Genomic DNA, 27,050 nt, shown 5'->3' on the forward strand with positions numbered 1-27,050 from the left:
GAACGCCTTTGCTGGGAAATTGGCATGGGGGGATTTAGACACGCCCACATGCGACAATCGTTTTTTTGTGACCACAGAGAGACAATAAATATATGTAATATATTGTGGACAGTAAAGAAAAAATATATATAAAAAAATACAATCAATTGTGTGTGTATGAAAGTGTGTAGATATATGCGAATGCACTCCTTTAGCGCCCCCACCCCTCTCCCCCTGCACAGTTGTGAGCTATAATTTTAATGAAGTTTTTTATCTTTTATTTTTTATTTATCTTTTATTTTTTAAAGTAAACACCACAAACTCATGTCGGGAAAAGAAAAGGGCGAAACTAATCTACGCCCGTTCTGATAAAAACCTTAGGGCATCAAGCCTCGGGGGATGCCTTGCTTGACCACACCCTCTTCCTTGCTCCTGGCCTGCCCTGCCTCCTGGCCTGCCCTGCCTCCACCAATCCAATTGTTTCTTATGGACAGAAAAGAGCAGAAGCTCTGAGCTGTCGGATCAGGTCCATTGTCTTGTCTACTGGACAGTAAAGAAAAGGGAAGGGTCAGTTCTGCAACTGAAATGCGTCTTCCGCATTTAACCCAAACACATCCATGTCTGGTTTGTCATTGATAGTTTATCCCCCCAAACAACTAGTATACAAATACATTTTGGTGATGCATTTGTAAGAGTTGATGTTGTCGCTTTTTGAAAGAGGACACTGGAGAAAGATAGAAAACTCAAGCAAGCGGTTTGTAGATTTTCCAATCTATTAGGGAATTTCCCAGATATTTGTGTATCATGACGTGATTGTTTTCAAATAACTTTGAAGGACATGGGACTCTACAAGGGAATTTTGCTCCAATGTTGTTTGTGACCGATTGTGAAAGAGAAGTGCGCGTTTATGTCTAGCTGACGTGAGAGGGAACAAAATAAAATTGGTACACATCCACAGTTTCCAAACTAATGCCGCGTTCTTGTGCTTAGTCGGAACTAGGAAACTCGGAATTGTCACACTTGCTGTTTCGTTGAACGCGGCACGTGTATAGCTACAAACAGTTGGCATGTCGGAAATGTGCGAGTTTCCTAGTTTTATATGAACGCGGCATCATACTGTAGAGGCGTGAATTGTCAGAGCTGTCCCACTGGATACAGAATGTAATTCAACGTCTATTCCACGTTGGTTGTTGTGGAAACAACGTCAATTCAAACCGTATGCCCAGTGGGGTGGGTCTTTGCATAAACTAGCTAAATGGAGAGAAAAAAATAAAAGTTAGCCAAAGTGTAATGATTTTGATCTAATAATTATTTTGTGACCACTCAAAGTAGGCTACAATAAAAGCATCGAGTGATAAATAAACCTATTTGAGTCGGATATTCACACTTTGAACTTTCTAATATGCTCGGCAGGAATGATCATGTTTACGTTAGCGTATCAGTCTGCCCATGCCCGGAAGGGGTCATTTTTCCGTCTTGTTTCGCTAGGATAATGCGGGAAGTGAGTGATTGACAATGCAGATGTTCTGTCCATGAACTTCATCTGGTATGCATACGTCGGTGATTCCAGAGAATCTGACTGGAATGTCTTAGTTTCTTTATCATCTACAGCTGTCAGGCATGCGGACTATCTTCTCCGGTCTGTCCAGTATCCACATATCCTTCTCCAAATCAGAGCAATTCGTTTCTTAAAGCCAGGAATAGGCTTCATTCAGTATGTGAGTATCCAAATATCTCTCTCTCTCGAACAGATAATGGATCACAATGTAACAACTCAAGCTCATGTTTCTCTGCTTCATTATTCAAGAAGGTAAAAAGGTAAGATGGCCACCCCCTTTGTCCCAGTGCCTGTCCCCATGGAACGGACCCCGACCTGGCCCAAGAGGACCCCCCCCCTGGGAATTATCTCTAGCTCTGGCTGTTCACCTCCTGGAAAGTCCCCCTGGGTGAAGGCCACTGGGTCCTGGGGGGCCACGGTAGCCTGTCCGAGCCTCCCCCAGGCGTGTTCCAGCCCCGAGGGGTACAGGACATCCAGAAGAGGGGAGCAGGGGTCGGTCCAGGAGGATGGTACTCCAGGGGACAGTTGGGAGAGGCCCCTCACCCCTACCCTGCTGGGCTATGAGGTCATGGAGGAGAGGGCAAAGTTCACGGTAAGGAGTCACCCATATGATTAATTGATTGTAATTCTATGATCACACCTTATTTGATTAAACAAATGAGTTGAAGCAGGTGGTACTTAGCTGGGACAAAAAATCCTGCACACATGATGTCAGGGAACTTGGTTTAAAAGTTCCATCCATGTTTCAAGTTTCCATCAGTTATTAAATTGTAGTTACTGTCGTATGCAGCATTTTGTTTTAAAGAGTTATAGGAGGCACATTTAATAATCAACATCCCATCTGGTTGAATTCCATACGATTGTGTGACTGCCTCTATCATGTGTGCTCTCATTCATGGAAAAGGCTGAACTAATAGTGTGTGTGTGTGTGTGTGTGTGTGTGTGTGTGTGTGTGTGTGTGTGTGTGTGTGTGTGTGTGTGTGTGTGTGTGTGTGTGTGTGTGTGTGTGTGTGTGTGTGTGTGTGTGTGTGTGTGTGTGTGTTGTTAAATGACCAGAGATAGACAACCAGTCACAAGGAAGTGACTCTGTGGAGTGTGATTCAGTTAGGTAGGGTAGCTGTATGTTATTCTTACAATCTCATTTTAGAAAGATTGATGCTGCTTTGTAATTTCTATCTTCCTTTTCAGATATATATATATTTGAAATGGCATCAGATACTGTGTTTTTGTGTGTAGTTGGCTTGGTTTTATAACACACTCACTAAAGTAGTATCTAAAGATTAGTGGTGCTGAGAGATACAATAAGTGTCTGATAAGAGTATACCTTTAACATAACTAAACAAACATTGTGTTATGGCTGCGGTTACTTACATCCATGTCTTTGTGTGTATACAGCAGAGTTGCCCAACTGGCAGACCACGGGCCAAAGTGGTTTTCCACGTTTTCTATTCAATGTTTTTTGTTTGTCCTTCTGTACATTTTTTATTGTTGGACATAAAAGACTGTAAAAACACCAGGAAATCATCTCTAAGTAATTTCAGATATCTGTTCCCAAGTATTCCCACACATAATAGGGAGACACGCCATCATATACAAATGTAAGCAAGGTTTCAAATGATGATGTTTTAGTCAAACATTACATCTGTTTGGGCTTCTTGCGCTCAGTTTTCAGTCTCCAAATGATTTGTAAATATGTTCCGGCCCCCTGGCCATCCGCTCAAGAAAAAATAGTTCCGTCGCTATTGATGATCCCTGGCATAAAGTATATGATACAAAAATAACATGGTCTAATCTTTCACTGCAGGTGTATAAAATCTTGGTGAGAAGGAATGAGGAAGAGAACTGGGTGATCTTCAGAAGGTACACAGACTTCGCCAGACTCAACGATAAGGTGAGCTTCTGCAGCAGACACCAGGGCTCAATTCTGAATAGTCCCTTCCACTGGATGAACTGGCCATTCTATTTCTATCAAGTCAAATTGTATTTGTCACATGCGCCAAATACAACCGTTGTAGCCCTTACAGTGAAATGCTTACTTACAACCCTTAACCAACAATGCAGTTTTAAGGGAAAACAAGTAAGAGATAAGAAATAATTAAAGAGCAACAGTAAATAACAATAGAGGGGCTATATACAGGGGTACCGGTACAGAGTCAATCTGCGGGGACATCAGTGTCGAGGTATTTGAGGTAATATGTACATGTAGGTAGAGTTATTAAAGTGACTATGCATTGATAAGATAATAACATAGAGTAGCAGCAGCATAGAGGGGGGGGCAATGCAAATCGTCTGGGTAGCCATTTGATTAGCTGTTCAGGATTCTTATGACTTGGGGCTAGAAGCTGTTAAGAAGTCTTTTGGACCTAGACTTGGTGCTCCGGTACCGCTTTCCGTGTGGTAGCAAAGAGAACAGTCTATGACTAGGGTGACTGGAGTCTTTGACTATTTTTTTAGGGCCTTCCTCTGACACCACCTGGGATAGAGTTCCTAGATGGCAGGAAGCTTAGCCCCGGTGATGCACTGGGCTGTACGCACTACTCCCTATAGTGCCTTCCGGTCAGAGGCCAAGCAGTTGCCATACCAGGCAGTGATGCAAACCGTCAGGATGCTCTCGATGGTGCAGCTGTAAAACCTTTTGAGGATCTGAGGACCCATGCCAAATATTTTTAGTCTCCTAAGGGGGAATAGGTTTTGTCGAGCCCTCTTCACGACTGTCTTGATGTGCTTGGACCATGACAGTTTGTTGGTGATGTGGCGCCAAGGAACTTGAAGCTCTCAACCTGCTCCACTGCAGCCTTGTTGATGAGAATGGGTGCGTGCTCGGTTCTCCTTTTCCTGTTGTCCACAATCATCTCCTTTTTCTTGATCACGATGAGGGAGAGGTTGTTGTACTGGCACCACACGGTCTGGTCACTGACCTCCGGCTGTTTCATCGTTGTCGGTGATCAGGCCTACCACTGTTGTGTCACCGGCAAACTTAATGATGGTGTTGGAGTCGTGCCTGGCCGTGCAGTCATGCGTGAACAGGGAGTACAGGAGGGGACTGAGCACGTGTAACGGATGTGAAACGGCTAGCTTAGTTAGCGGTGTGCGCTAAATAGCGTTTCAATCGGTTACGTCACTTGCTCTGAGACCTTGAAGTAGTATTTCCCCTTGCTCTGCAAGGGCCGCGGCTTTTGTGGAGCGATGGGTAACGATGCTTCGAGGGTGACTGTTGTTGATGTGTGCAGAAGGTCCCTGGTTCGCGCCCGGGTATGGGTGAGGGGACCCTGTAATGGGATCAGCATGGCGGATGTGTTGTGTTGTTACCTACCATCTAGGGACGGCCTGTCAGGAAGTCCAGGATTCAATCGTGAATTTGAGATTGGGGTCAATGTCATTGAGTAGTGCCATAAAATCTGACAGCTCAGTTCAGTTCCTTCCCATATGCAAAAAATGTAGTCAATATATCGATACCATTTCAGGAATTTATTCAAAAATGGATTTTCATTTTCATTATTAACAAAACGTTCTTCAAAAAGACCCACATAAAGTTTTGCATAACTCGGAGCGAATGTGGAGCCCATCGATGTTCCATTCGTTTGGAGGTAGTATTCATCATTAAACCTAAAATAGTTCTACTTCAAAACATATTCTGCCAGCTCTAGAATGAAGTTTGTTGGATATTCACTAGTATCTCTGTCTCCCAAATAGTGTGCTAGTGCTGACAGCCCCCCCACATGGGGAATGCTGGTATAGACTCTCGACATCTAATGTGACCAGAATTCTGGTAAATTACTATTGCAGCTGGAAACGGCTGATTTTTTTTCAATGGAAGATGTCATCATCTGTGATCTGTTGGGGCTGTATGCAAATTGTAGTGGTTTCTGGGATAATGGTGTTGATGTGAGCCATGACCAGCCTTTCAAAGCATTTTATGGCTACAGATGTGAGTGCTACTGGCCGGTAGTCATTTAGGCAGGTTAACTTAGTGTTCTTTGGCACAGGGACTATGGTGGTCTGCTTGAAACATGTTGGTATTACAGACTCGGACAGGAAGAGGTTGAAAATGTCAGTGAAGACACTTGCCAGTTGGTCAGCTCATACATGGAGTACCCGTCCTGGTAATCCGTCTGACCCTGCGGCCTTGTGAATGTTGACCTGTTTAAAGGTCTTACTCACATCGGCAGCGGAGAGCGTAAACATACAGTTGTCCGGGAACAGGTGGTGCTCTCATGCATATTTCAGTGTTACTTGCCTTGAAGCAAGCATGGAAGTATTTTAGCTTGTCTGGTAGGCTTGTGTCACTGGCCCATTCTCGGCTGTGCTTCCCTTTGTAGTCTGTAATAGTTTGCAAGCCCTGCCACATCCGATCTTAGTCCTGTATTGATGCTTTTCCTGTTTGATGGTTCGTCTCAGGGCATAGCGGGATTTCTTATAAGCTTCCGGGTTAGAGTCCTGCTCCTTGAAAGTGGCAGCTCTACCTTTTAGCTCAGTGCAAATGTTGCCTGTAATCCATGTCTTCTGGTTGGGGTATGTATGTACGGTCACTGTGGGGACGACTTCGTCGATGCACTTATTGATGAAGCCAATGACTGATGTGGTGTCCTCCTCAATGCCATCAGAAGAATCCCGGAGCATATTCCAGTCTGTGCTCGGAAAACAGTCCAGTAGTTTAGCATCTGCTTCATCTGACCACTTTTTTTTAGACCGAGTCACTGCTGCTTCCTGATTTAATGCTTGTAAGCAGGAATCAGGAGGATAGAATTATGGTCAAATTTGCCAAATGGATGGAGATAGCGTGCTTTGTATTTGTCTCTGTGTGTGGCTCCCTGTGACTCATTTAATTGTGCCAAATCAAGGGCCAAATTGGTGAGATCAATAAAATCAACTTGACACCCTCCAACTTGAGGGAGCAATTTATGTGAATAAAATATTGAACTGCTCTCTCTGTGTTTTTCTCTCAGCTAAAGGAGTTATTTCCCAGGTTCAGACTAGCCCTTCCACCCAAGCGCTGGTTCAAGGATAACTACGACATGGAGTTTCTGGAGGAGAGACAGTTAGGCCTACAAGCCTTCCTACAGAACCTCATAGCACACAGAGATCTCACCAACAGGTGGACTTCAGCATTTCTCCTTCACCTTTATTTTATCTAGGGTTGTCTCACATGTCGTTTTTAAGATAAATCAAGAGTGTGTCTTTTGTGTGTGCGTTTGTGTTTGATACTACTCTTGAGTGTATCTGCAGTGAGTGCACATATCGTAATTATATTGGAGGATGTCCATGTCGTCTTTCTGACCTTTGACCTTTCCCCCACAGTGAAGCGGTCAGACAGTTCCTTTGTCTGGATGACCCGCCAGGCCCCTTTGACAGCCTGGAGGAGAGCAGGGTGAGCTATCTCTACAGTACTTTTTTATTATCATTAACCTTTTAATAATCCAGGTTAGTCTCATTGAGAACACATGTATTTTGCTAGAGAGATCTTATCAAGATAGTAGACCTACCAAATACTTAGCTGGCTCCATGCTATGGCCTCGGAATGTCAATTGTGAATAATTTAACAATTGTGTGGCAAGCAGCATACTTCAACCAACTGAGCCAAATAGAACTAGGGTTGTGTTCAGTAAGGCATATGACAGGAAATGTTATTAACATTAAACAAAAATGAGCTTTTCTTATTGGACAAGTCTAGGTAGTTCCTTTCTGTTTTATTCAGTTTTCTTCCATTTGGTGCCTCATGAACATAATCCAGGTTCGGTTTATTGTGGCAATCTTGCTGACAGGCTTTCTGTGAGACGCTGGAGGAGACAAACCACCGTCTACAGAGGGACCTGTCGGAGAAACAGCGAGAGATTGACTCTTTGAAAACAGCCCTGGATGAGAGACAGACCCACATTGGGCTCCTGGAGAAGAGAGTGAAGTGAGGATTTGTTCTTTCTCAGTGTCTGAAGACCTAGAAATCAGGTGATTGTGTGTTTGTGTGTCTGAAAAGGGTCCCGAGTTCTTGTGGAAATTGCAAGATGTACTCCCCATCTCCCACATGATCTGACCACACGATCCATTTGTGTGTGTGTGTGTGTGTGTGACCTGTCTGTGGGCTTTTAGATGTATGTATTGTGTATGTGTTTGTACAGTATGTGTGTTAACATGGTGTCCCTCTGTCTCAGTGGTAAGTCCCCCAGCCCAGAGGGCCTTACTCCGGAGAGCAGCAGACTATCAGCCCTAGGCAGTGAGAACAGCTCTGACACAGACACTGCCGCAGACCGACACGGAGAGGCGGACATAGACACAGACAGGGGATCATCCACTGCATTGGAGGCTGACCAGGAGACATGTCCTGAAAGAAGAAGGTACCTCGTTGACATCTCATGTCTTTAGACACACAACCATCTCTCCTGTCCACAGAGCTACTTGTGCCGACCTGAGCTAGATGTTATACAGGTTATCTGACCTGTAAATAATCTTAAACTCCAATTAACAGACCCATATGATGTACAGATCACTGTTTACCTCCTCTCATGGAGACATAATAGGATATTTCATCTATGTCTCTGTGCTTCGTGATGTAACAGATGTTTAATTTGACCTCTGACCTTTTACCTACTCTCTGTCAATCCAGCTCAGAAATCCAAGGGCCACTCAAGGGTCATGGGGCGTACTGGTCATCTGCGGCCATTGATTGTTCACCAGACGCTTTTATAAATTCAACAACTCCATAGAATGCCGTGGAATTCTGCATTTGATTCTGACCTGGGACCTGGAAAAGTATATGATTCCGAGATGGACTGATGATGAGCTACGAGTGTATAGACTTCATGTACAGATTCTTGCTTGTAGTGACTGCGTTAATGGGTGATTGACGTTTTCATATAAGGTGTGTGTGTGTGTGGGGGGTTCTGTGTGTCTAAGGATTCTAGTAATATACTGTATATGAGTGTTTCCAACACTTGTTCTGCTCTCATCTAATGCCTTGGTTGTATAATAATCAAGTGAAGATATACTGCAATATGTGTCTAACTGCCTTACATCAATCCTCTTTTCTACAAAGCTGTAGTACTGTACTCAGGTTCTCCTCCCTGCGAAAAGCAATACTTATAAACTTGATTGATCTTAAAACGCTTTATGTTCTGTCATTGAGTCACACACAACACAAACCCTTTACTTCAAGAGACATTAACCCAAAAATCAAGGAACAAATATAGTTCCACAGTTTTTTTTCTCCTGACTTCACCAGCCAATGGATCATCCATCCTCTTCTACCTAAGATTTAGATTTGATTTTGAGAAGGTGCTGGTAGGCAAGTAGAAATAATATAAAGACCCCTGTTTCACCACAAGGTGGTGCTGTTAACACGTCCAGTCAACCCTAGGCTGAAGTGTCGGGAACTTAACATTCACTTCCCACCACCCATAAGTGGAATCATTTGAGCTCTGAGTAAAACTCTTGGAAGAGTACAGGAACAATTTGACACAGAAATATCTAACACAGGAAAAACTTTGAGAGCACTGGGCCTTAGATGTAGGACATTTTGAGGGAAGAAAACAGAAACCGCTCTGTCACAAACGCTAATGGATGTTTTATTGTCACATACAGATAGGTGCAGTGAAATGTGTTGTTTTACAGCACCCCTGGAGCAAATTTAGATTAAGTGCCTTGCTCAAGGGCACATAGACAGATTGTTCACCTTGTCAGCCCAGGTATTCAAACCAGCGAACCAGGTTACTGGGCTAACCGTTAGGGTACATGTTACCCTTGGCCTAATAGCGGATACCTAATAGCGGATACCCCCCCCCCACACACACACACTTGTATGCCGAATACGCCACAAACAGTATGAAGAACATATTCACGGCCAAATCCACAGGGCTTATTTTAGGTAATAAAAAGGGTCAATTTAAATCACTCACTTAAATGAGGTGAAGTACATTATAATGGACAAACCGCCTGTTAGTATTTCCATTTTCATATTATTTTCCAAATATCGTTCCATCTTACAGATACCTAAAGCTTCCAGCTCCATGTGCTTCCCATGCAGTCACAGCATGGGCTTAAGAACAGGAAACACTACTGTGAGAGTACAAATGCAATGGGGATATATATATATTTCACCACCGGGTGCCAAGAGGAATCACTCCCAAGATGTGCACTTGTGATAAAAAGTGCAAAGATTTGACACGGTTAGACATTTTTAAGCAGAATGCAGTTGAACTCCTTTCCTGCTGTTTCAACTAAAAAAGATACACAATGTCCTGGATATACAGATGTAGGATCTTAATTTGAGCCAGTTCGCCACAGCAGGAAAATAATCCTGCAGCAACAGGAAGTGTGAATTATTATGTGGATTGTAATTGGTTATGTGGACTTCTATTGGTTGATACATTTTTCATTAGGGCAAATCTGAAATGTTAAAGTGGAAATCAGCTTTTTTAAACCTCAAATACATTACATGTTTTTCATGTTTTACCCAACAACAGGGTTATTAAATTAAGATCCTACACCTGTAAATTATGTTCTTCCCCTTCCCCATGCTTTCCGGCCCTATATTTTACACTACACATTGCTGGAGATCAGATTCCTGATTGTCAGATTTGTGTTTGGTTTTGTATGTGATGACTGAGAGGAGGCCATGGAGGATAGATGTTGGGCAATAGCTACCGTGCCCTCAGAAAGCATTCATACTCTTAGACTTATTCCACATTTTGTTGTGTTACAGCCTGAATTTAAAACGGATTAAATAAATGTTTTTCTCTCACCCAGCTACACATACTCCATCCATCATGACCAAGTGAAAACATGTTTTTAGAAATGTTTGCACATTTGTTGAAAATTAAATACAGAAATATCTCATTTCCATAAGTATTCACACCCCTGAGTCAATACTTTGTAGAAGCACCTTTGGCAGTGATTACAGCTGTTAGTCTTTCTGGGTAAGTCTCTTAAGAGCTTTTCACACCTGGATTGTGCAACATTGGCCCATTATTCTTGTCAAAATTCTTCAAGCTCCGTTAAATTGGTTGTTGATCATTGCTAAACAACCATTTTCCACTCTTGCCATTGATTTTCAAAAAAATGTAAGTAAAAACTGTAACTCGGCCACTCAGGAACATTCAGTCTTTGGTAAGACCTTCCAGTTTGGCCAGGCGGCCAGCTCTAGTTCTTCCATTTAAGATTTTTTTCTGAACTGACTTGCCTAGTCTAATAAAGGTTGTTTCTGCTTTGTCATTATGTGTAAATGGATCAGGAAAAAACAACAATTTAATCAATTTTTAGAAAAGGTTGTAATGTAACAAAATGTGGAAAAAGTCAAGGGGTCTGAATACTTTCCGAATGCACTGTATATACAAAAGTATACGGACACTCCTTTAGTGGATTTGGCTATTTCCGACCACACCCGTTTCTGACAGATTTATAAAACTGAGCACATAGCCATGCAATCTCCATGCACAAACATTGGCAGTAGAATGGACTTACTAACGAGCTCAGTGACTTTCAACGTGGCACCATCATAGGATGCCGCCTTTCCAACAAGTCAGATTGTGACATTTCTGCCAAGCTAAAGCTGCCCTGGTCAACTGTAAGCTATGTTATTGTGAAGTGGAAACGTCTAGGAGCAACAACGGCTCAACCGCGAAGTGGTAGGCCACACAAGCTCATAGAACGGGATAGCCGAGTGCTGAAGTGAGTAGCTTATAAAAATAATCTCTGGAAGCAACGTCAGCACAAGAACGGTTTGAAATGGGTTTCCATGGCCGATGGCAAACAGCACCACAGAAGCGTCGGCTGGAGTGGTGTAAAGCTCGCCTCCATTGGACTCCATTGGAGCAGTGGAAACGCGTTCTCCGGAGTGATGAATCATGCTTCCCCATCTGGCAGTCCGATGGATGAATCTGGGTTTGGCAGATGCCAGGAAAACACTATCTGCCCCAATGCATAGTGCCAACTGGATAGTTTGGTGGAGGAGGAATAATGATCTGAGGATGTTTTTCATGGTTCGGGCCCCTTATTTCCAGTGAAGGAAAATCTTCATGCAACAGCATACAATGACATTCTAGACGATTCTGTGCTTCCAACTGTGGAAACAGTTTGGCGAAGGCCCTTTCCTGTTTCAGCATGACAATGGCCCCGTGCACAAAGCGAGGTCCATACAGAAATGGTTTGTCGAGATCGGTGTGGAAAAACTTGACTGGTCTGCACAGAGCCCTGACCTCAACCCCATCGAACACCTGGGATGAATTGGAATGCAAACTATGAACCAGGCCTAATCACCCAACATCAGTGCCCGACCTCGCTAATGCTCTTGTGGCTGAATGGAAGCAAGACCCAGCAGCAATGTTCCAACATCTAGTAGAAAGCCTTCCCAGAAGAGTGGAGGCTGTTACAGCAGCAAAGGGGGATCAACTCCATATTAATGCCCATGATTTTGGAATGAGATGTTCGACGAGCAGGTGTTCACATACTTTTGTTCATGCAGTTTAATCACAACTGGCATGGTAGGTTAAATTGTAAGATTCTCCAAACTTCTATAGCAGGGATCATCAACTAGATTCAGCCACGGAAATTTTTTCTTGAGCGGATGGTCGGGGGGCAGGAACATAATTACAAATCATTTGTAGACTGAAAATTGACCGTAAGAAGCCCAAACAGACATGTTTGACTAAAATATAATCATTTGAAACATTGCTTCCATTTGTATAAGATCATATGTGTATTATTTGTCCAACCACGAAAAAACAAACAAACAAATAAAACCACCCGCGGGCCAAATTCATCCCGCGTGGGCCGCCAGTTGGGGTACCCTGGTCTATGGTTTTTATTCCAACACCCATTAACAACAGGAGGTCCCGTGAAAAACATGGGCCCGACCTATAGAAATCAAATTCCTGTCCAACTGATTTGTTTTGGCGCCGGCCCTGCAGGGCAGGGCAGTTATGGTCCAGATGCTCAAGAACATCTGGACTGAGGGAGAAATTCAGATAAAAATGTAATTCCTGCAGTTTTCAGTTAGTTTTTTTATATACATTGGTCTCATGAGTCCTTTTGCGGAGCTTTTGAACCTTATTGTTAAAGCCTTTGAAAAACTCACTTCTGAAAGCCCAGTGCAGAAATACAGTTATGTGCAACGATTGAATTACAGTCTGATTCTTGGACTATGAACTAAGATGTGGGTCTTTTATAACCTGCACAAGTAACCCAGCAAGCAAAATATTGCACATGATGTCTTATTGATGTCATTTTCTGGTTGTAAACTGGTTTTCTGGCTGCGAAGACGTCATGTAACCTGATTACAACCAGCTGCTCTCTGTTATAACCAGATAAAGCCATCCCAGCTGACTCACAGCTTCCCCTCGGAAGCTCAACTGAAATGACTCCTGCTTCTGCCCCACCAGACTCACCAACTGCTGGAGCAGTAACATCTCTCAAGTAGTAGAAAGGACAGCTGAAGACAAACTTTTAATGGTTTTTCCTAAGAAATTTGGATCAATATAACATTCACATGTCAGGTAAGATCACTTCACAACAGTGTCAACTGTGATCCTGAAACCACACCCCCATGAACTCCTTGTAGCTGGGCATGTAACTCAATACATAACAGTTCACATAACGTATATCCACAATGATTGATGTACAGGTAAGGCCTATGATCGTTTTTTTTGGGCTTGACAGAGTAACATGCTGATCGGGTCCACAGCCTCTTCAGATTTAGGTCATGATAAAAAGCTCTGCTCCTATCGATCTTCTGAATGGTCATTTATTTATTTGTTTATTTGGATCCCCGTTAGCTTTTGCAGAGGTAGCAGCTATTCTTCCTGGGGTCCACAAAAACAACAAAACATGACAAGTAACAAAACACTGATACACTGATAGGCAAGGACAGTCACACACCTTTAAAATGCAACAATATACAAACAATACAACCAAAAATGAATACTAACAATACAACAACAACAACAAAAATGTGTGTGTTAAAGTGTATCTGTGTGTGTTTGGGTATGTGTGTGTGTGTGTGTTGTGTGTTGTGTGTGTGTGTGTGTGTGTGTGTGTGTGTGTGTGTGTGTGTGTGTGTGTGTGTGTGTGTGTGTGTGTGTGTGTGTTAAAGTGTGTCTGTGTGTGTTTGGGTATGTGTGTGTGTGTGTTAAAGTGTGTCTGTGTGTGTTTGGGTATGTGTGTGTGTGTGTGTGTGTTAAAGTGTGTCTGTGTGTGTTTGGGTATGTGTGTGTGTGTGTTAAAGTGTGTCTGTGTGTGTTTGGGTATGTATGTGTGTGTGTGTTAAAGTGTGTCTGTGTGTGTTTGGGTATGTGTGTGTGTGTGTGTTAAAGTGTGTCTGTGTGTGTTTGGGTATGTGTGTGTGTGTGTGTGTGTGTGTGTGTGTGTGTGTGTGTGTGTGTGTGTGTGTGTGTGTGTGTGTGTGTGTGTGTGTGTGTGTGTGTGTGTGTTAAAGTGTGTCTGTGTGTGTTTGGGTATGTGTGTGTGTGTGTGTTAAAGTGTGTCTGTGTGTGTTTGGGTATGTGTCCCCTCACTGTCCCCGCTTTTTCATGAGATGTATTTAAAGGTCATTTTGCTGTTTGCTTGAGTAATTGGAGATGGGAGTTCCATGTGATCATGGCTCTGTATAATACTGTGCATTGCTGTGAATTCGTTTTTTGACTTGAGGACTGCGAAGAGACCCCTGGTGGCATGTCTTGTGAGGTATGTATGGATGTCTGAGCTTAATGTTATTTGTTTATGCAGATCATCTTAAATTCATCTCTCGTCAACCTTCAGCCAGGAAAGACTGGCATGCATGTTGTTGATGTTAGTGCTGTACGTGCAGTTAAGGGCAAGGTGTGCTGCTCTGTTTTGAACCAGCTGCAGCTTTGCTAGGTCTTTCTTTACTGCACTTGACCATATTACTGGACAGTAATCAAGACGGGACAAGACCAGAGCCTGAAGAACTAGCACAGTTGATTTTTGTGTCACCCCTCCCCATCTTTACAACAACTTTGTCAATATGACTTAACCATGATTACATTTTTTTTTTAATTGAACCTTTATTTAACTAGGCAAGTCAGTTAAGAACAAATTCTTATTTACGATGACGGCCGACACCAGTAAAACCCTGACGACACTGGGTCAATTGTGGGCCGCCCTAATTGACCATCTAATGTCATTGTTCGGCTTCCTCAACTTGCTAAATGATCACACCCTTTATCTCCAGTTGAGGTTTAGATCTTATAGAATGTTTTGAACAAAAGACAATGGTTTTTAGTTTTAGTTGTATTTAAGACCAGTTTATTATTAATCACCCATTCTGATACTGACTGTAACTCCTTATTTATAATTTCAGTGAGCTCTCTGGCTTTGGGTGTTGACATGTAGAGTGTGGAATCATCGGCATTGTCATTCTAGCTTTGTGTAAGACCAGTGGCGAATCATTTGTAGAGAAGAGTAACAACAGCCCAAGGCAACTGGCCTTAGGTACACCACACTGTACATATCTAATGTACATTGAAGAACACTCTCTGGGTTCTATTGGATAAATAACTCTCCAACCATGTCATGGAATGTGACATAACATAACATTAAAGGCTGCATGGAAATCTAACAATACAACTCCGACTATGATCTTATTATCCATTTATTTTAACCAATCATCTGTCATCTGAGTCAGTGCAGTCCAAGTGTGAGTGCCCTTCTCTACATGCATGCTGAAAGACAGTAGTAAACTTGCTCTCTGAGAAATAGCATTGTATTTGGTCGAACACAATTCTCTCTGTCAGTTTAATAAGAAAAGGCAGCAAACTGATTGGGCGGCTGTTACAGTCGAGGTGCTTCACTATTTTTAATCAGTAGAATTACTTTAGCTTCCTTCCACGTCTGTGGGCACACACTCCTTTAGGCTTTGGTTAAATATATAGCATATAAGAGTGCCAATAGAGTCCGTTCTCAATAGTTTCCCATCAAGGTTTTCTGTACCTGGTGGCTTATCATTATTGATGGATAACAATAGTTTTCCCACTACTCCCACACTAACTTTATCAAATTCAAAACAGCAATCTTTCTCTTTCATTATTAGATCTTTTATACAAAAATCACTGTTCAATGTTGTCATTTCATTTGTGAATTGTTCTACTTTACTAGTGAAATAGTCATTGAAATTATTGGCAATATCTAATGGTTTTGTTATAAATGACCCATCAACTTCAATGAATAATGGAGAAGAATTGTGTTTTCTGCCCATTAATGTAAATTATCTTGGTTTGGTAAAATAATGTATTTATTTTTTTGTTAAGTTTAGTCACATAATTACTCAATGTACAGTCTGTCAACCAATCAGCTGAGCAGCCTGACTTGTTTGCCACCTCTTTTTCATCATTTCTTTGAACCATACCATTTATGAATTCAAATCAAATACAACAGTTGTAGACCTTACAGTGAAATGCTTACTTACAAGCCCTTATTAACCAACAATGCAGTTTTAAGAAAAATAAGTGTTAAGTACTAAATAGATAAATACAAAATAACAATAGCGAGGTTATATACTGTCCCTTCCCACTTCACCTTCTCCACTGGATGAACTGGCCATTCTATTTCTATCAAGTCACATTGTATTTGTCACATGCACCAAATACAACCGTTGTAGCCCTTACAGTGAAATGCTTACTTACAACCCTTAACCAACAATGCAGTTTTAAGAAAATACCAGAAAAAAGTAAGAGATAAGAATAAGAAATAATTAAAGAGCAGCAGTAAATAACAATAGCAGGGCTATATACAGGGGGTACCGGTACAGAGTCAATGTGGAGGCTGTATACAGGGGGTACCGGTACAGAGTCAACGTGGAGGCTATATACAGGGGGTACCGGTACAGAGTCAACGTGGAGGCTATATACAGGGGGTACCGGTACAGAGTCAATGTGGAGGCTATATACAGGGGGTACCGGTATAGAGTCAATGTGGAGGTTATATATAGGGGGTACCGGTACAGAGTCAATGTGGAGGCTATATACAGGGGGTACCGGTACAGAGTCAATGTGGAGGCTATATACAGGGGGTACCAGTACAGAGTCAATGTGGAGGCTATATACAGGGGGTACAGGTACAGAGTCAATGTGGAGGCTATATACAGGGGGTACAGGTACAGAGTCAATGTGGAGGCTGTATACAGGGGGTACCGGTACAGAGTCAACGTGGAGGCTATATACAGGGGGTACCGGTACAGAGTCAATGTGGAGGCTATATACAGGGGGTACCGGTACAGAGTCAATGTGGAGGTTATATATAGGGGGTACCGGTACAGAGTCAATGTGGAGGCTATATACAGGGGGTACCGGTACAGAGTCAATGTGGAGGCTATATACAGGGGGTACCAGTACAGAGTCAATGTGGAGGCTATATACAGGGGGTACCGGTACAGAGTCAATGTGGAGGCTATATACAGGGGGTACCGGTACAGAGTCAATGTGGAGGCTATATACAGGGGGTACCGGTACAGAGTCAATGTGGAGGCTATATACAGGGGGTACCGGTACAGAGTCAATGTGGAGGCTATATACAGGGGTACCGGTACAGAGTCAATGTGGAGGCTATATACAGGGGGTACCGGTACAGAGTCAATGTGGAGGCTATATACAGGGGGTACCAGTACAGAGTCAATGTGGAGGTTATATACAGGGGGTACCGGTACAGAGTCAATGTTGAGGCTATATACAGGGGGTACCGGTACAGAGTCAATGTGCGGGGGCACCCGTGTCTAGATCATAAGCAAAACACATGGATATGCATTACCAAACAACGCTACTGCCACCTTCTGGTTTGGAGTATTTCAACAAGGCTGAGTGTCTGACGATTTCCAAGGTGTTTGCTGTGTGAACACAAAAGAGATTGGCTGCTGACACTGTTCAGAGGTGCAAAGTACTGTTGGCAGGCAAACGCTTGACGATCCTACTGCTGTTTCTGAGCTTGAAAGCAGTTGTCTTTAACCTTTTCTATCAGGGACTGCCAAATCCCTGTCAAAAGCCCAGGAACAACATTCATGGAGTCTCAGAATGTTTTTAGATAAAATATCTTGGTGGTCAAATTCTGAGTCAATTTTTATCAGTGAATGTAACGGATTTAAGGCATATTATTAGAGATGGACATTTTATAAACAATTTGTAGGTATAAATATATATAATAATTATAAATAGCCTCCCGGGTGGCGCAGTGGTTAAGGGTGCTGCGCTGCAGCGCCATCTGTGCCACCAGAGACTGGGTTTGCGCCCAGGCTCTGTCGTAACCGACCGGGAGGTCTGTGGGGCGACGCACAATTGGCCTAGTGTCATCCGGGTTAGGGAGGGTTTGGCCAGTAGGGAAATCCTTGTCTCATCGCGCACCAGCGACTCCAGTGTCGGGCCGGGCGCAGTGCGCGCTAACCAAGGTTGCCAGGTGCACAGTGTTTCCTCCGACACATTGCTGGGTTGGATAGCGCTGTGTTAAGAAGCAGTGCGGCTTGATTGGGTTGTGAATCTGAGGACGCATGACTTTCAACCTTCTCTCCCGAGTGAGCCGGCGATGAGACAAGGACTTCCCTACCGACCAAGCCCTCCCTAACCCGGATGACGCTAGGCCAATTGTGCGTCGCCCCACGGACCTCCCGGTCGTGGCCGATTACGACAGAGCCTGGGCGCGAACCCAGGGACTCTGATGGCACAGCTGGTGCTGCAGTACAGCGCCCTTAACCACTGCGCCACCCGGGAGGCCTCCAGTTGCATCATTGCCTGGTACGGCAATTGCTCGGCCTCCAGAGGGTAGTGCATACAGCCCAGTATATCATTGGGGTCAAGCGTCCTGCTATCCAGGACCTCTATACCAGGCGGTGTCAGAGGAAGGCCCTAAAAATTGTCAAAGACTCCAGCCACCCTAGTCATAGACTGCTCTCTCTGCGACTACACGGCAAGCGGTACCGGAGAGCCATAAGACTTATGAACATCTTAATCAAATAGCTACCCAGACTATTTGCATTGCCCCCCTCCTCCCCGCCGCTGCTGCTCTACCTACATGTACATATTACCTTAATTACCTCGACTAACCGGTGCCCCCGCACATTGACTCTGTACCGGTACCCCCTGTGTATAGTCTCCCCATTGTTATTTTACTGCTGTTCTTTAATTATTTGTTCATCTTATTCATATTTTTATACTGCATTTTGTTGGTTAGGGGCTTGTAAGTAAGCATTTCACTGTTAAGGTCTGTATTCTGTATTCAGCGCATGTGTCTAATAGAATTTGATTAGATTTGTTTTGAAGAATGGGAGAAACTCAACGTCTTTCAACAGAGTACTGATTAAAGGGTTTGAATACTTAAGTGAATGTGATATTTAATTTTTACATTTTTAATACATTTGCAAAAAAATTGAAAACTTGTTTTTGCTTTGTCATTATGGGGTATTGTGTGTAGATTCATCCATTTTAGAGTAAAACTGTAAAATATAAAAATGTGGAAAAAGTCAAGGGCTCTGAATACTTTCCGAATGCACTGTTTACTGTTACCCATTCTCCTCCTCTCACATGTTCCCTTTGCTTGTGGACTTCAGTGCACAACACAACAGCTGTCTGTGATCAGGCGAAAAAAAACCTCTCAAAGCCAAAACTTCATACCATATCCACTAACTGATAAACACACCATATTAGCTAACATCATAGGCAACATAGCTACTAGAACTAACCCGTTAGTAAAGCCACAATCCAATCCATGTGTACAATTACGCAATACAGTGTAAAGCAAGCAGTTTAGACGTTTCAATGGTGGGCCCCAGTGACAATAAATGACTCAAACCGAAAGTTTACCTTCACTTGGAAGAATTAGAACGTTGGATTGCCTTAGCCAGCTAGCTAACATAAATAGCATTCCTCTCTGTTTGAGTCAGGTTGTTGAGTAGGCTAAATTAGCTGCAGTAGCTAGTTAAATGAAAGTGGAAAAAAATACAACGAAATATAGCTACAGTATCTCTCTCTCTCTCTCTCTGCTCATTCTCCTTTTTTTCCAAAACTGTTAAACTATTGTTTGCCTCTCTCTTTGAGTCAACTACTCACCACAGGTTATGCACTGCAGTGCTAGCTAGCTGTATCTTATGCTTTCAGTACTAGATTAATTCTCTGATCCTTTGATTGGATGGACAACATGTCAGTTCAGGCTGCAAGAGCTCTTGGAGGACGTCCTCCAGAAGTTGTCATAATTACTGTGTAAGTCTATGGAAGGGGGTGAGAACTATGAGCCTCCTAGGTCTGTTGAGGCCAGTAGCGGTGCGTGGGTAAAATCACTGGATCAGAATCGCCATTATAGTTATTGGCCAGTACAGAGAATTAAGTAAAACCCCAAGTCACAAATACCAATCTCCATCCATGGCTAATTTAGGAAAAGGCTAATTTTAGCTAGATAGCCACCAGAAGACAACAATACAACGAGATGCAACAATTCGAGATGTTTCTGTCAATGACGTATGCTCTCGATGTGATTTGTAAGGAGTGATGCCAAAATCCAAGCTGGCTTCCATTGACAACTTTTTGGGGTGTGCATGGACCATTCACAGTTGAGCTCACTCAGTTTGGCAATTTTTTAATACTTTTTTATCAAGGGAAGCCAAATGCTCGCTGGCTTCCATTCCATTTAATGCTTTTGGCAGCAACAATGTCATACTTATTTGGACCAGACAGCATCAGATAGATGTCCTACACATACAGAGACAGAGGGGGGCTGTTTCGCTCGCTCGGATGCTTTCTCCGGTGAGATACATTCAGCCTCTTGCAAATTGAAGGAAAATTATGAAAAACAGAGAGATGACAGATAAATGATTTAATATGTATTTATTTTTTGAGGGGGGGGGGCTGGCTTCCCTTGACATCCATTAATAAGCTACACACCACTGGTCGAGGCGACTGTAGACCTTCCTTGCAAAACAGTTTGTTTCAAAGTATAGTTTTGTCTAAAAAGGATAACTTTTTATGTTTCACTATTGATATTTTTCTGAAATTCACTGAGTCGGATGTTCCTCCCCTTCCTCCTCTGAGGAGCCTCCATTGATCCCACTGTTAATACATATTAACATGGGCTTAGGAAATAACAATGTACAGATTGTGTACATAAGCTCCTCGAGAGGAATGTCTGGTTTTTGGAAAGAACTTCGAAAGGCTGTCTGCTGTCTGCGCGCCAATTCACCTCACATGTCCCTAGGCAAGTAATAAGCGTGGGAGAGGGACTTTAATGTCCTTAACATCCGGTTTGTTGATGTCGCATTCAGGCCAACCCCAGGCCCAAATACCATATCAATGTTTCGAACACACATGCATGTAGGTTCCGTACAGTGCCAGTAAATAAAATATGAAACCAAAAGATTGCTCTTTACCTCTACACCGAGGGCCGCAGTGCAGCTGAGCGCAACAGCGCATAATCAATCAAGATGTAGATCTCAGTTGACAATGCGTTACACGATCACATCGGCCTTTACAACTACAAATAAATAACTGCTTCCAGACAGTGGCACTTTGCTATAGTATCGGCGGGAGCTTGTTACTGTTTGACTTAGTTGGGGGAATATATCGATGGAAACCATAATTCAACACAAATTGGGTAGGTCAACAGAAGGCTACTTCAGAGTCTGAAAGAAAATGTGGGCGTGGAAGATTTGACTCCACTTAACCATCCATTTTATGACAGCCCATTCACTAGAACGAGAACCTTCTGAGCTGCGATATTGATAGGCTACCATATTAAGACATTTAAAATAAAAAAATATATTCATTTCCCCAGAGTGGATAAAAAGTAAGTAGCCTATCCCAACGTGTCAAATGTAATAGTGTGCTCTCACCTGAACAGTGCTGCAGTCCATAACATTATTATTAACCCGGATTCAGGTTACAAGATTGGAAGTGGAGATGTTGGGAAAACATTTTCTCTGGGTTTCTCTCCTTTCGGTGTCAATTCCGTTATGTTTCGCCGAAGACCTGAAGAGGGATGCGCATATACAGCATGAAAATGATTCAGGTGAAGCTATTTTGCATGTTTTCTGTTTTGATTAAAGCCGGGTTGCGCGATTTTGTTGCTGGGAGAAAAGATCACACCTTTTGCACATAAATTAATTGTATATTTGCCATTACGGACAGATTGCTTCATAGGGCTATGGTTTGCGTTTGGATTAAGGAACTATGGCGAACAATTTTAATTATTTAACTTGTGAAAAATAATGTTAACAAGATTTTAACCAAAAGCTTACAATTTACTTATCATTAGTCATGACCTATACAATTATGGCAGTTGACTAGTTAAACCACATGCAGTTCCCACGCATGTCTCCAAATACAATTTTAATTGCTGTGCATAACATGTGGAAATGTAATACTTTTGTATAACCTTTTTATTATTAAAACTATAATCGAAATCAATTGACTTTAAGCCAACATATGAGTTATTGCATCTGCTTTTGTGTAAAAGAGATTAAGTCTCTAAAACCAGTTACTGCTTTGAAAGCCTTCAGGGGACAAAGTCTCCATTAAGTCTATGAATCAGGGTTGGTTTACTTTAGCAAGAAGTGCACACAATTATTCGATTATTTTGTAATTAAGATGACAAAACCCAGATGGCCATCTCTAGTCCTCTCTGTGCTTTAGTCTTTTTGGCAATACTCATGATATGTAATTATTAAGATGCATAATATTAGTTGTGTACGTTTTCTTTATCACAAAGAATTACAAATTGTGGTTGTACATACAACATTCTGGCAGTACAACAAGTACCATTCATCACAAGGTTGGTCTGCAAAGTAGACATTTTTCAGCTAGCCTCCACCCACTGATGCTATATATGTACTGCATCAGATGAGCTCTCTATGATGGCACTATTTTGTAATTAAGACATTTATACTAAAAGGTTGTGTTCTTCAAGGGACAGTTCACCTGAATTACAAATGTAGTTCATATTATGGACTCACAAAAAAAAAGTGGAAATGAAAAGTGTCCTAGAACCATTGAAGGTGTATAATTAAGTTGAACCCATCATTGGGGGCAATACGTTTCATATCTAATCATAAATCCTTGTTTTATATTTCTATGAACTATAGTTTGGAGCCAAGGGAAACCCGGAAGACTGTTTGCCAGGAGACGGATTTTGCCACATCAGGGACAGCACCACGTTGCAGTAAGGTGTACATTTATCTCCTTAAAACTACATCAGGAACAATGTACATTTATCTCCTTAAAACTACATCAGAAACAATGTACATTTATCTCCTTAAAACTACATCAGAAACAATGTACATTTATCTCCTTAAAACTACATCAGGAACAATGTACATTTATCTCCTTAAAACTACATCAGGAACAATGTACATTTATCTCCTTAAAACTACATCAGGAACCATGTACATTTATCTCCTTAAAACTACATCAGGAACCATGTACATTTATCTCCTAAAACTATCAAACAATGTACATTTATCTCCTTCAGGAAGCAGGAACAATGTACATTTATCTCCTTAAAACTATTAGCAGGAACAATGTACATTTATCTCCTTAAAACTACATCAGAAACAATGTACATTTATCTCCTTAAAACTACATCAGAAACAATGTACATTTATCTCCTTAAAACTACATCAGGAACAATGTACATTTATCTCCTTAAAACTACATCAGGAACAATGTACATTTATCTCCTTAAAACTACATCAGGAACCATGTACATTTATCTCCTTAAAACTACATCAGGAACCATGTACATTTATCTCCTTAAAACTACATCAGGAACAATGTACATTTATCTCCTTAAAACTATTAGCAGGAACAATGTACATTTATCTCCTTAAAACTATAGCAGGAACAATGTACATTTATCTCCTTAAAACCACAGCAGGAACAATGTACTAAATCATGCTTAAAGAGGTTGTATGAAGACCAGCTGTCTAGGAACAGAAGTGGAAGAATTACTTTAGGGATTAATAAACCTGATACTAATCAATCTGAAATGTCCGGAAATAATTTAGGAGCTTCTAAAGAAACTCTGTCAAATAAACATGTCTTTGGCTCCATCCGGTGGTTGGCTGCGTCATTAAATCACTTAATATCAGGTGACTTTGCATGACGTCAGAAAAATCTCCATCTGCCCTCCTTCACAGCACACACAAATATGGTTTACAGGGCATTTACACTATACAGTGCCTTCAGGGGGTATTCACACCCCTAGACTTTTTCAAAATGTTCTTGTGTTACAGCCTGAATTTAAAATGTATTAAATTGAAATGTATTGTCACTGGCACACTACACACAATACCCCATAATGTCAAAGTGGAATTATGTTTTTCGAAATTGTACAAATTAATTAAAAATGTTAAGCTGAAATGTATTGAATCAATAAGTATTCAACCCCTTTGTTATGGTAAGACTAAATAAGTTCAGGAGTACAAATGTGCTTAACAAGTCACATAATAAGTTGCATGGACTCACTCTGTGTGCAATACAAGTGTTTAACATGATTTTTTAATGATTACCTCATCTCTGTACACCACACATACAATTATCTGTAAGATCCCTCAGCAGTGAATCTCAAACACAGATTCAACCACAAAAGACCAGGGAGGTTTTCCATTTCCCCGCAAAGAAGGGCATCTATTGGTTGACAAATAAAAGCACACATTAAATATCCCTTTCAGCCTGGTGAAGTTAGTAATTACACTTTGGATGGTGTATCAATACACACAGCCACTACAAAGATACAGGCTACAAAGATACAGGCCTCTATCCAAACTCACCATGAGGCCAATGGTGACTTTAAAACAGTTACAGAGTTTAATGGCTGTGAACAACATAGTAGTTACTCCACAATACTAACTAAATGACAGAGTGAAAAGAAGGAAGCCTGTACAGAGGAACAATATTCCAAAACATGCATCCTGTTTGCAACAAGCACTAAAGTAATAATGCAAAACATTTTGAAAAGCAAGTATCTTTTTGTCCTGAATACAAAGTGTTATGTTTGGGGTAGATCCAATCCAGTACATTACTGAGTACCACTCTCCATATGTTCAAGCATAGTGGTGACTGCATCATGTTATGGGTATGCTTGGAATCGTTAAGGACTGAGGAGTTTTTCAGTATAAAAAAATAAACGGAATAGAGCTAAGCACAGGCAAAATCCTAAAGGAAAACCTGTTTCAGTCTGCTTTCCACCACACAATGGAAGATTAATTCACCTTTCAGCAGGACAATAACCTAAAACACATGGCCAAATATACACTGGAGTTGCTTACCAAGAAGACAGTGAATGTTCCTGAGTGGCCGAGTTACAGTTTTGACTTAAATCTCCTTGAAAATCTATGGCAAGACTTGAAAATGATTGTCTAGCAATGATCTACAACCAATTTCACAGAGCCTGTGTCACGTCATTTTCAAAAATGTCTCAATTGTTTTTCTTCACTTTGTCATTATGGGGTATTGGGTGTATATGGTTGAGATTACAAAATCATATTTAATACAATTTTAATTCAGGCTGTAACACAACAAAATGTGGAATAAGTCAATTCAGTCTGAAATCGCTACCAAAGGTGATTCAACTAAGTACTGAGTAAAGGGTCTGAATACTTTTTCCTCAATTTAGATTCCAGGCATAATCAGTGTTATAACATCCTTTAGGGGACAAGTCAAATAAAAGGTCAAAGAGCAGAGAGCGAGGCACAAGAGGCGTGGCTTCAAATCACACTGCTGACACAAATGTAAGGTAGAGAAGGAATCCATGGACACTGTGACTTCAATGTTATGTTCGTGGACACTGTGACTTCAATGTTATGTTCGTGGACACTGTGACTTCAATATTACACTCATGGGGACAAATAAAACAGAAAGTTAAATCCTATGAGCAGAAAATAAGGCACCGAGCTCTAAACTGAATAACTCCCACAAACTTGCTCTTTTATACCAGAGCCAGAGCATCCTCGCAATGCACGTCCTACTTTCAAAATATCTTGTGATTTAGTATGTATTTGTCTATGGGTGATGTTGGGTGTTTCATAATGTATTTGTCTATGGGTGATGTTGGGTGTTTCAGTATGTCTTTGTCTATGGGTGATGTTGGGTGTTTCATAATGTATTTGTCTATGGGTGATGTTGGGTGATATAGTATGTATTTGTCTATGGGTGATGTTGGGTGTTTCAGTATGTATTTGTCTATGGGTGATGTTGGGTGTTTCAGTATGTCAAATCAAATCAAATCAAATCAAATTTATTTATATAGCCCTTCGTACATCAGCTGATATCTCAAAGTGCTGTACAGAAACCCAGCCTAAAACCCCAAACAGCAAACAATGCAGGTGTAAAAGCATGGTGTATTTGTCTATGGGTGATGTTGGGTGTTTCAGTATGTATTTGTCTATGGGTGATGTTGGGTGTTTCAGTATGTATTTGTCTATGGGTGAAGTTGGGTGTTTCGGTATGTATTTGTCTATGGGTGATTTTGGGTGTTTCAGTATGTAAATAAAACAATTCTCAATGACTGATATTTGGCGTTCCAACATATTTTTCCCTGTGGGTGAAGTTTCAGAAACACGAGCCTGTCGCCCCTGCCCGGCGGTGTGGCCGTCTGATGGATAGCTGTGCCCCTCACACCCCCTGCTGTGACCCCTGTGCCTCCTGCCGCTGTCGCCTCTTCAACACCATCTGCCACTGCTGGAGACTGGGCCCACACTGCCCCAAGAAGACCTAGACAAACACACACACACACACACACACACACACACACACACACACACACACACACGCACACGCACACGCACACGCACACACACACACACACACACACACACACACACACACACACACACACCACATACAACACACTCCACATACACACACACACACACACACACACACACACACACACACACACACACACACACACACACACACACACACACACACACACACACACACACACACACACACACCATACATAACTCTTCACCACATATACACACACACGACTGCCACTGTTGGAAACTGGGCCAGCACTGCCCCTAGAGGAACCAGAGACCCTGTATAGGCAAACACACACACTCACACATACACTTCTCACAGAGACTGCTAGACATCACACTGATGCACTTGCACAGGTAAACACATATGGATACAAAAACATGGACATACTACACAGATATATATGCTTAAATGTTTTGGACCTGATGAATGACACATCACATATCGCAAGGTCCACAATATAGGTTCAATGACACATCACGTATCGCAAGGTCCACAATATAGGTTCAATGACACATCACGTATCGCAAGGCCCACAATATTTTCTATGTATGTATATAAACGATGTATGGATGTGTTGTGGATATGTAACAGTATATGTTTCCTGCACAACTGTATTAATTCTGCTTTTGTATAACTGTGCACCTCTGCTACTGTAGATTGTAGGTCATGTCTAGCCAATGCTAACCCATAAAAACATCACATAACTTCCACAAACATCCTCTCTATATTTTCTCTATTGAATAAATAACTTTGTTAGCCTCACTCATCTACTTTTGTAT

At 41.9% G+C, this 27,050-nt stretch overlaps 2 protein-coding genes and 1 long non-coding RNA gene across 9 annotated transcripts; all 3 read left to right on the forward strand.

Annotated features, from left to right (window-relative positions):
• Nucleotides 1-485: 485 nt before the first annotated feature.
• Nucleotides 486-8,632, forward strand: LOC118394445 (sorting nexin-16-like). Of its 7 annotated transcripts, none has more exons than XM_035787644.2 (9): nucleotides 486-733; nucleotides 1,591-1,697; nucleotides 1,790-2,129; nucleotides 3,342-3,428; nucleotides 6,484-6,632; nucleotides 6,836-6,905; nucleotides 7,300-7,436; nucleotides 7,684-7,866; nucleotides 8,136-8,632. In XM_035787644.2, the coding sequence occupies exons 3-9, from the start codon at nucleotides 1,803-1,805 to the stop codon at nucleotides 8,233-8,235; spliced, it is 1,053 nt and encodes a 350-aa protein (XP_035643537.1). In that variant the 5' UTR covers nucleotides 486-733; nucleotides 1,591-1,697; nucleotides 1,790-1,802; the 3' UTR covers nucleotides 8,236-8,632. The 7 variants fall into 7 exon arrangements, with proteins under 7 accessions (XP_035643537.1, XP_035643531.1, XP_035643533.1 ...); XM_035787638.2 differs by having other exon boundaries at nucleotides 1,825-2,129; XM_035787640.2 differs by having other exon boundaries at nucleotides 488-733; nucleotides 1,787-2,129.
• A 7,608-nt stretch (nucleotides 8,633-16,240) lies between these two features.
• LOC127907704 (uncharacterized) lies at nucleotides 16,241-17,072 on the forward strand. Its single transcript, XR_008065457.1, has 3 exons — nucleotides 16,241-16,436; nucleotides 16,632-16,767; nucleotides 16,807-17,072. It is a non-coding gene; the product is annotated as an uncharacterized LOC127907704 (long non-coding RNA).
• Nucleotides 17,073-21,003: 3,931 nt separating this feature from the next.
• asip2b (agouti signaling protein, nonagouti homolog (mouse) 2b) lies at nucleotides 21,004-27,033 on the forward strand. Its single transcript, XM_052463418.1, has 3 exons — nucleotides 21,004-21,514; nucleotides 22,587-22,663; nucleotides 26,051-27,033. The coding sequence occupies exons 1-3, from the start codon at nucleotides 21,406-21,408 to the stop codon at nucleotides 26,216-26,218; spliced, it is 354 nt and encodes a 117-aa protein (XP_052319378.1). The 5' UTR covers nucleotides 21,004-21,405; the 3' UTR covers nucleotides 26,219-27,033.
• The last annotated feature ends 17 nt before the right edge of the window (nucleotides 27,034-27,050 follow it).

This window comes from Oncorhynchus keta, chromosome 15 (assembly GCF_023373465.1).
Source record: "Oncorhynchus keta strain PuntledgeMale-10-30-2019 chromosome 15, Oket_V2, whole genome shotgun sequence".
Classification (NCBI taxonomy): Eukaryota; Metazoa; Chordata; class Actinopteri; order Salmoniformes; family Salmonidae; genus Oncorhynchus; species Oncorhynchus keta.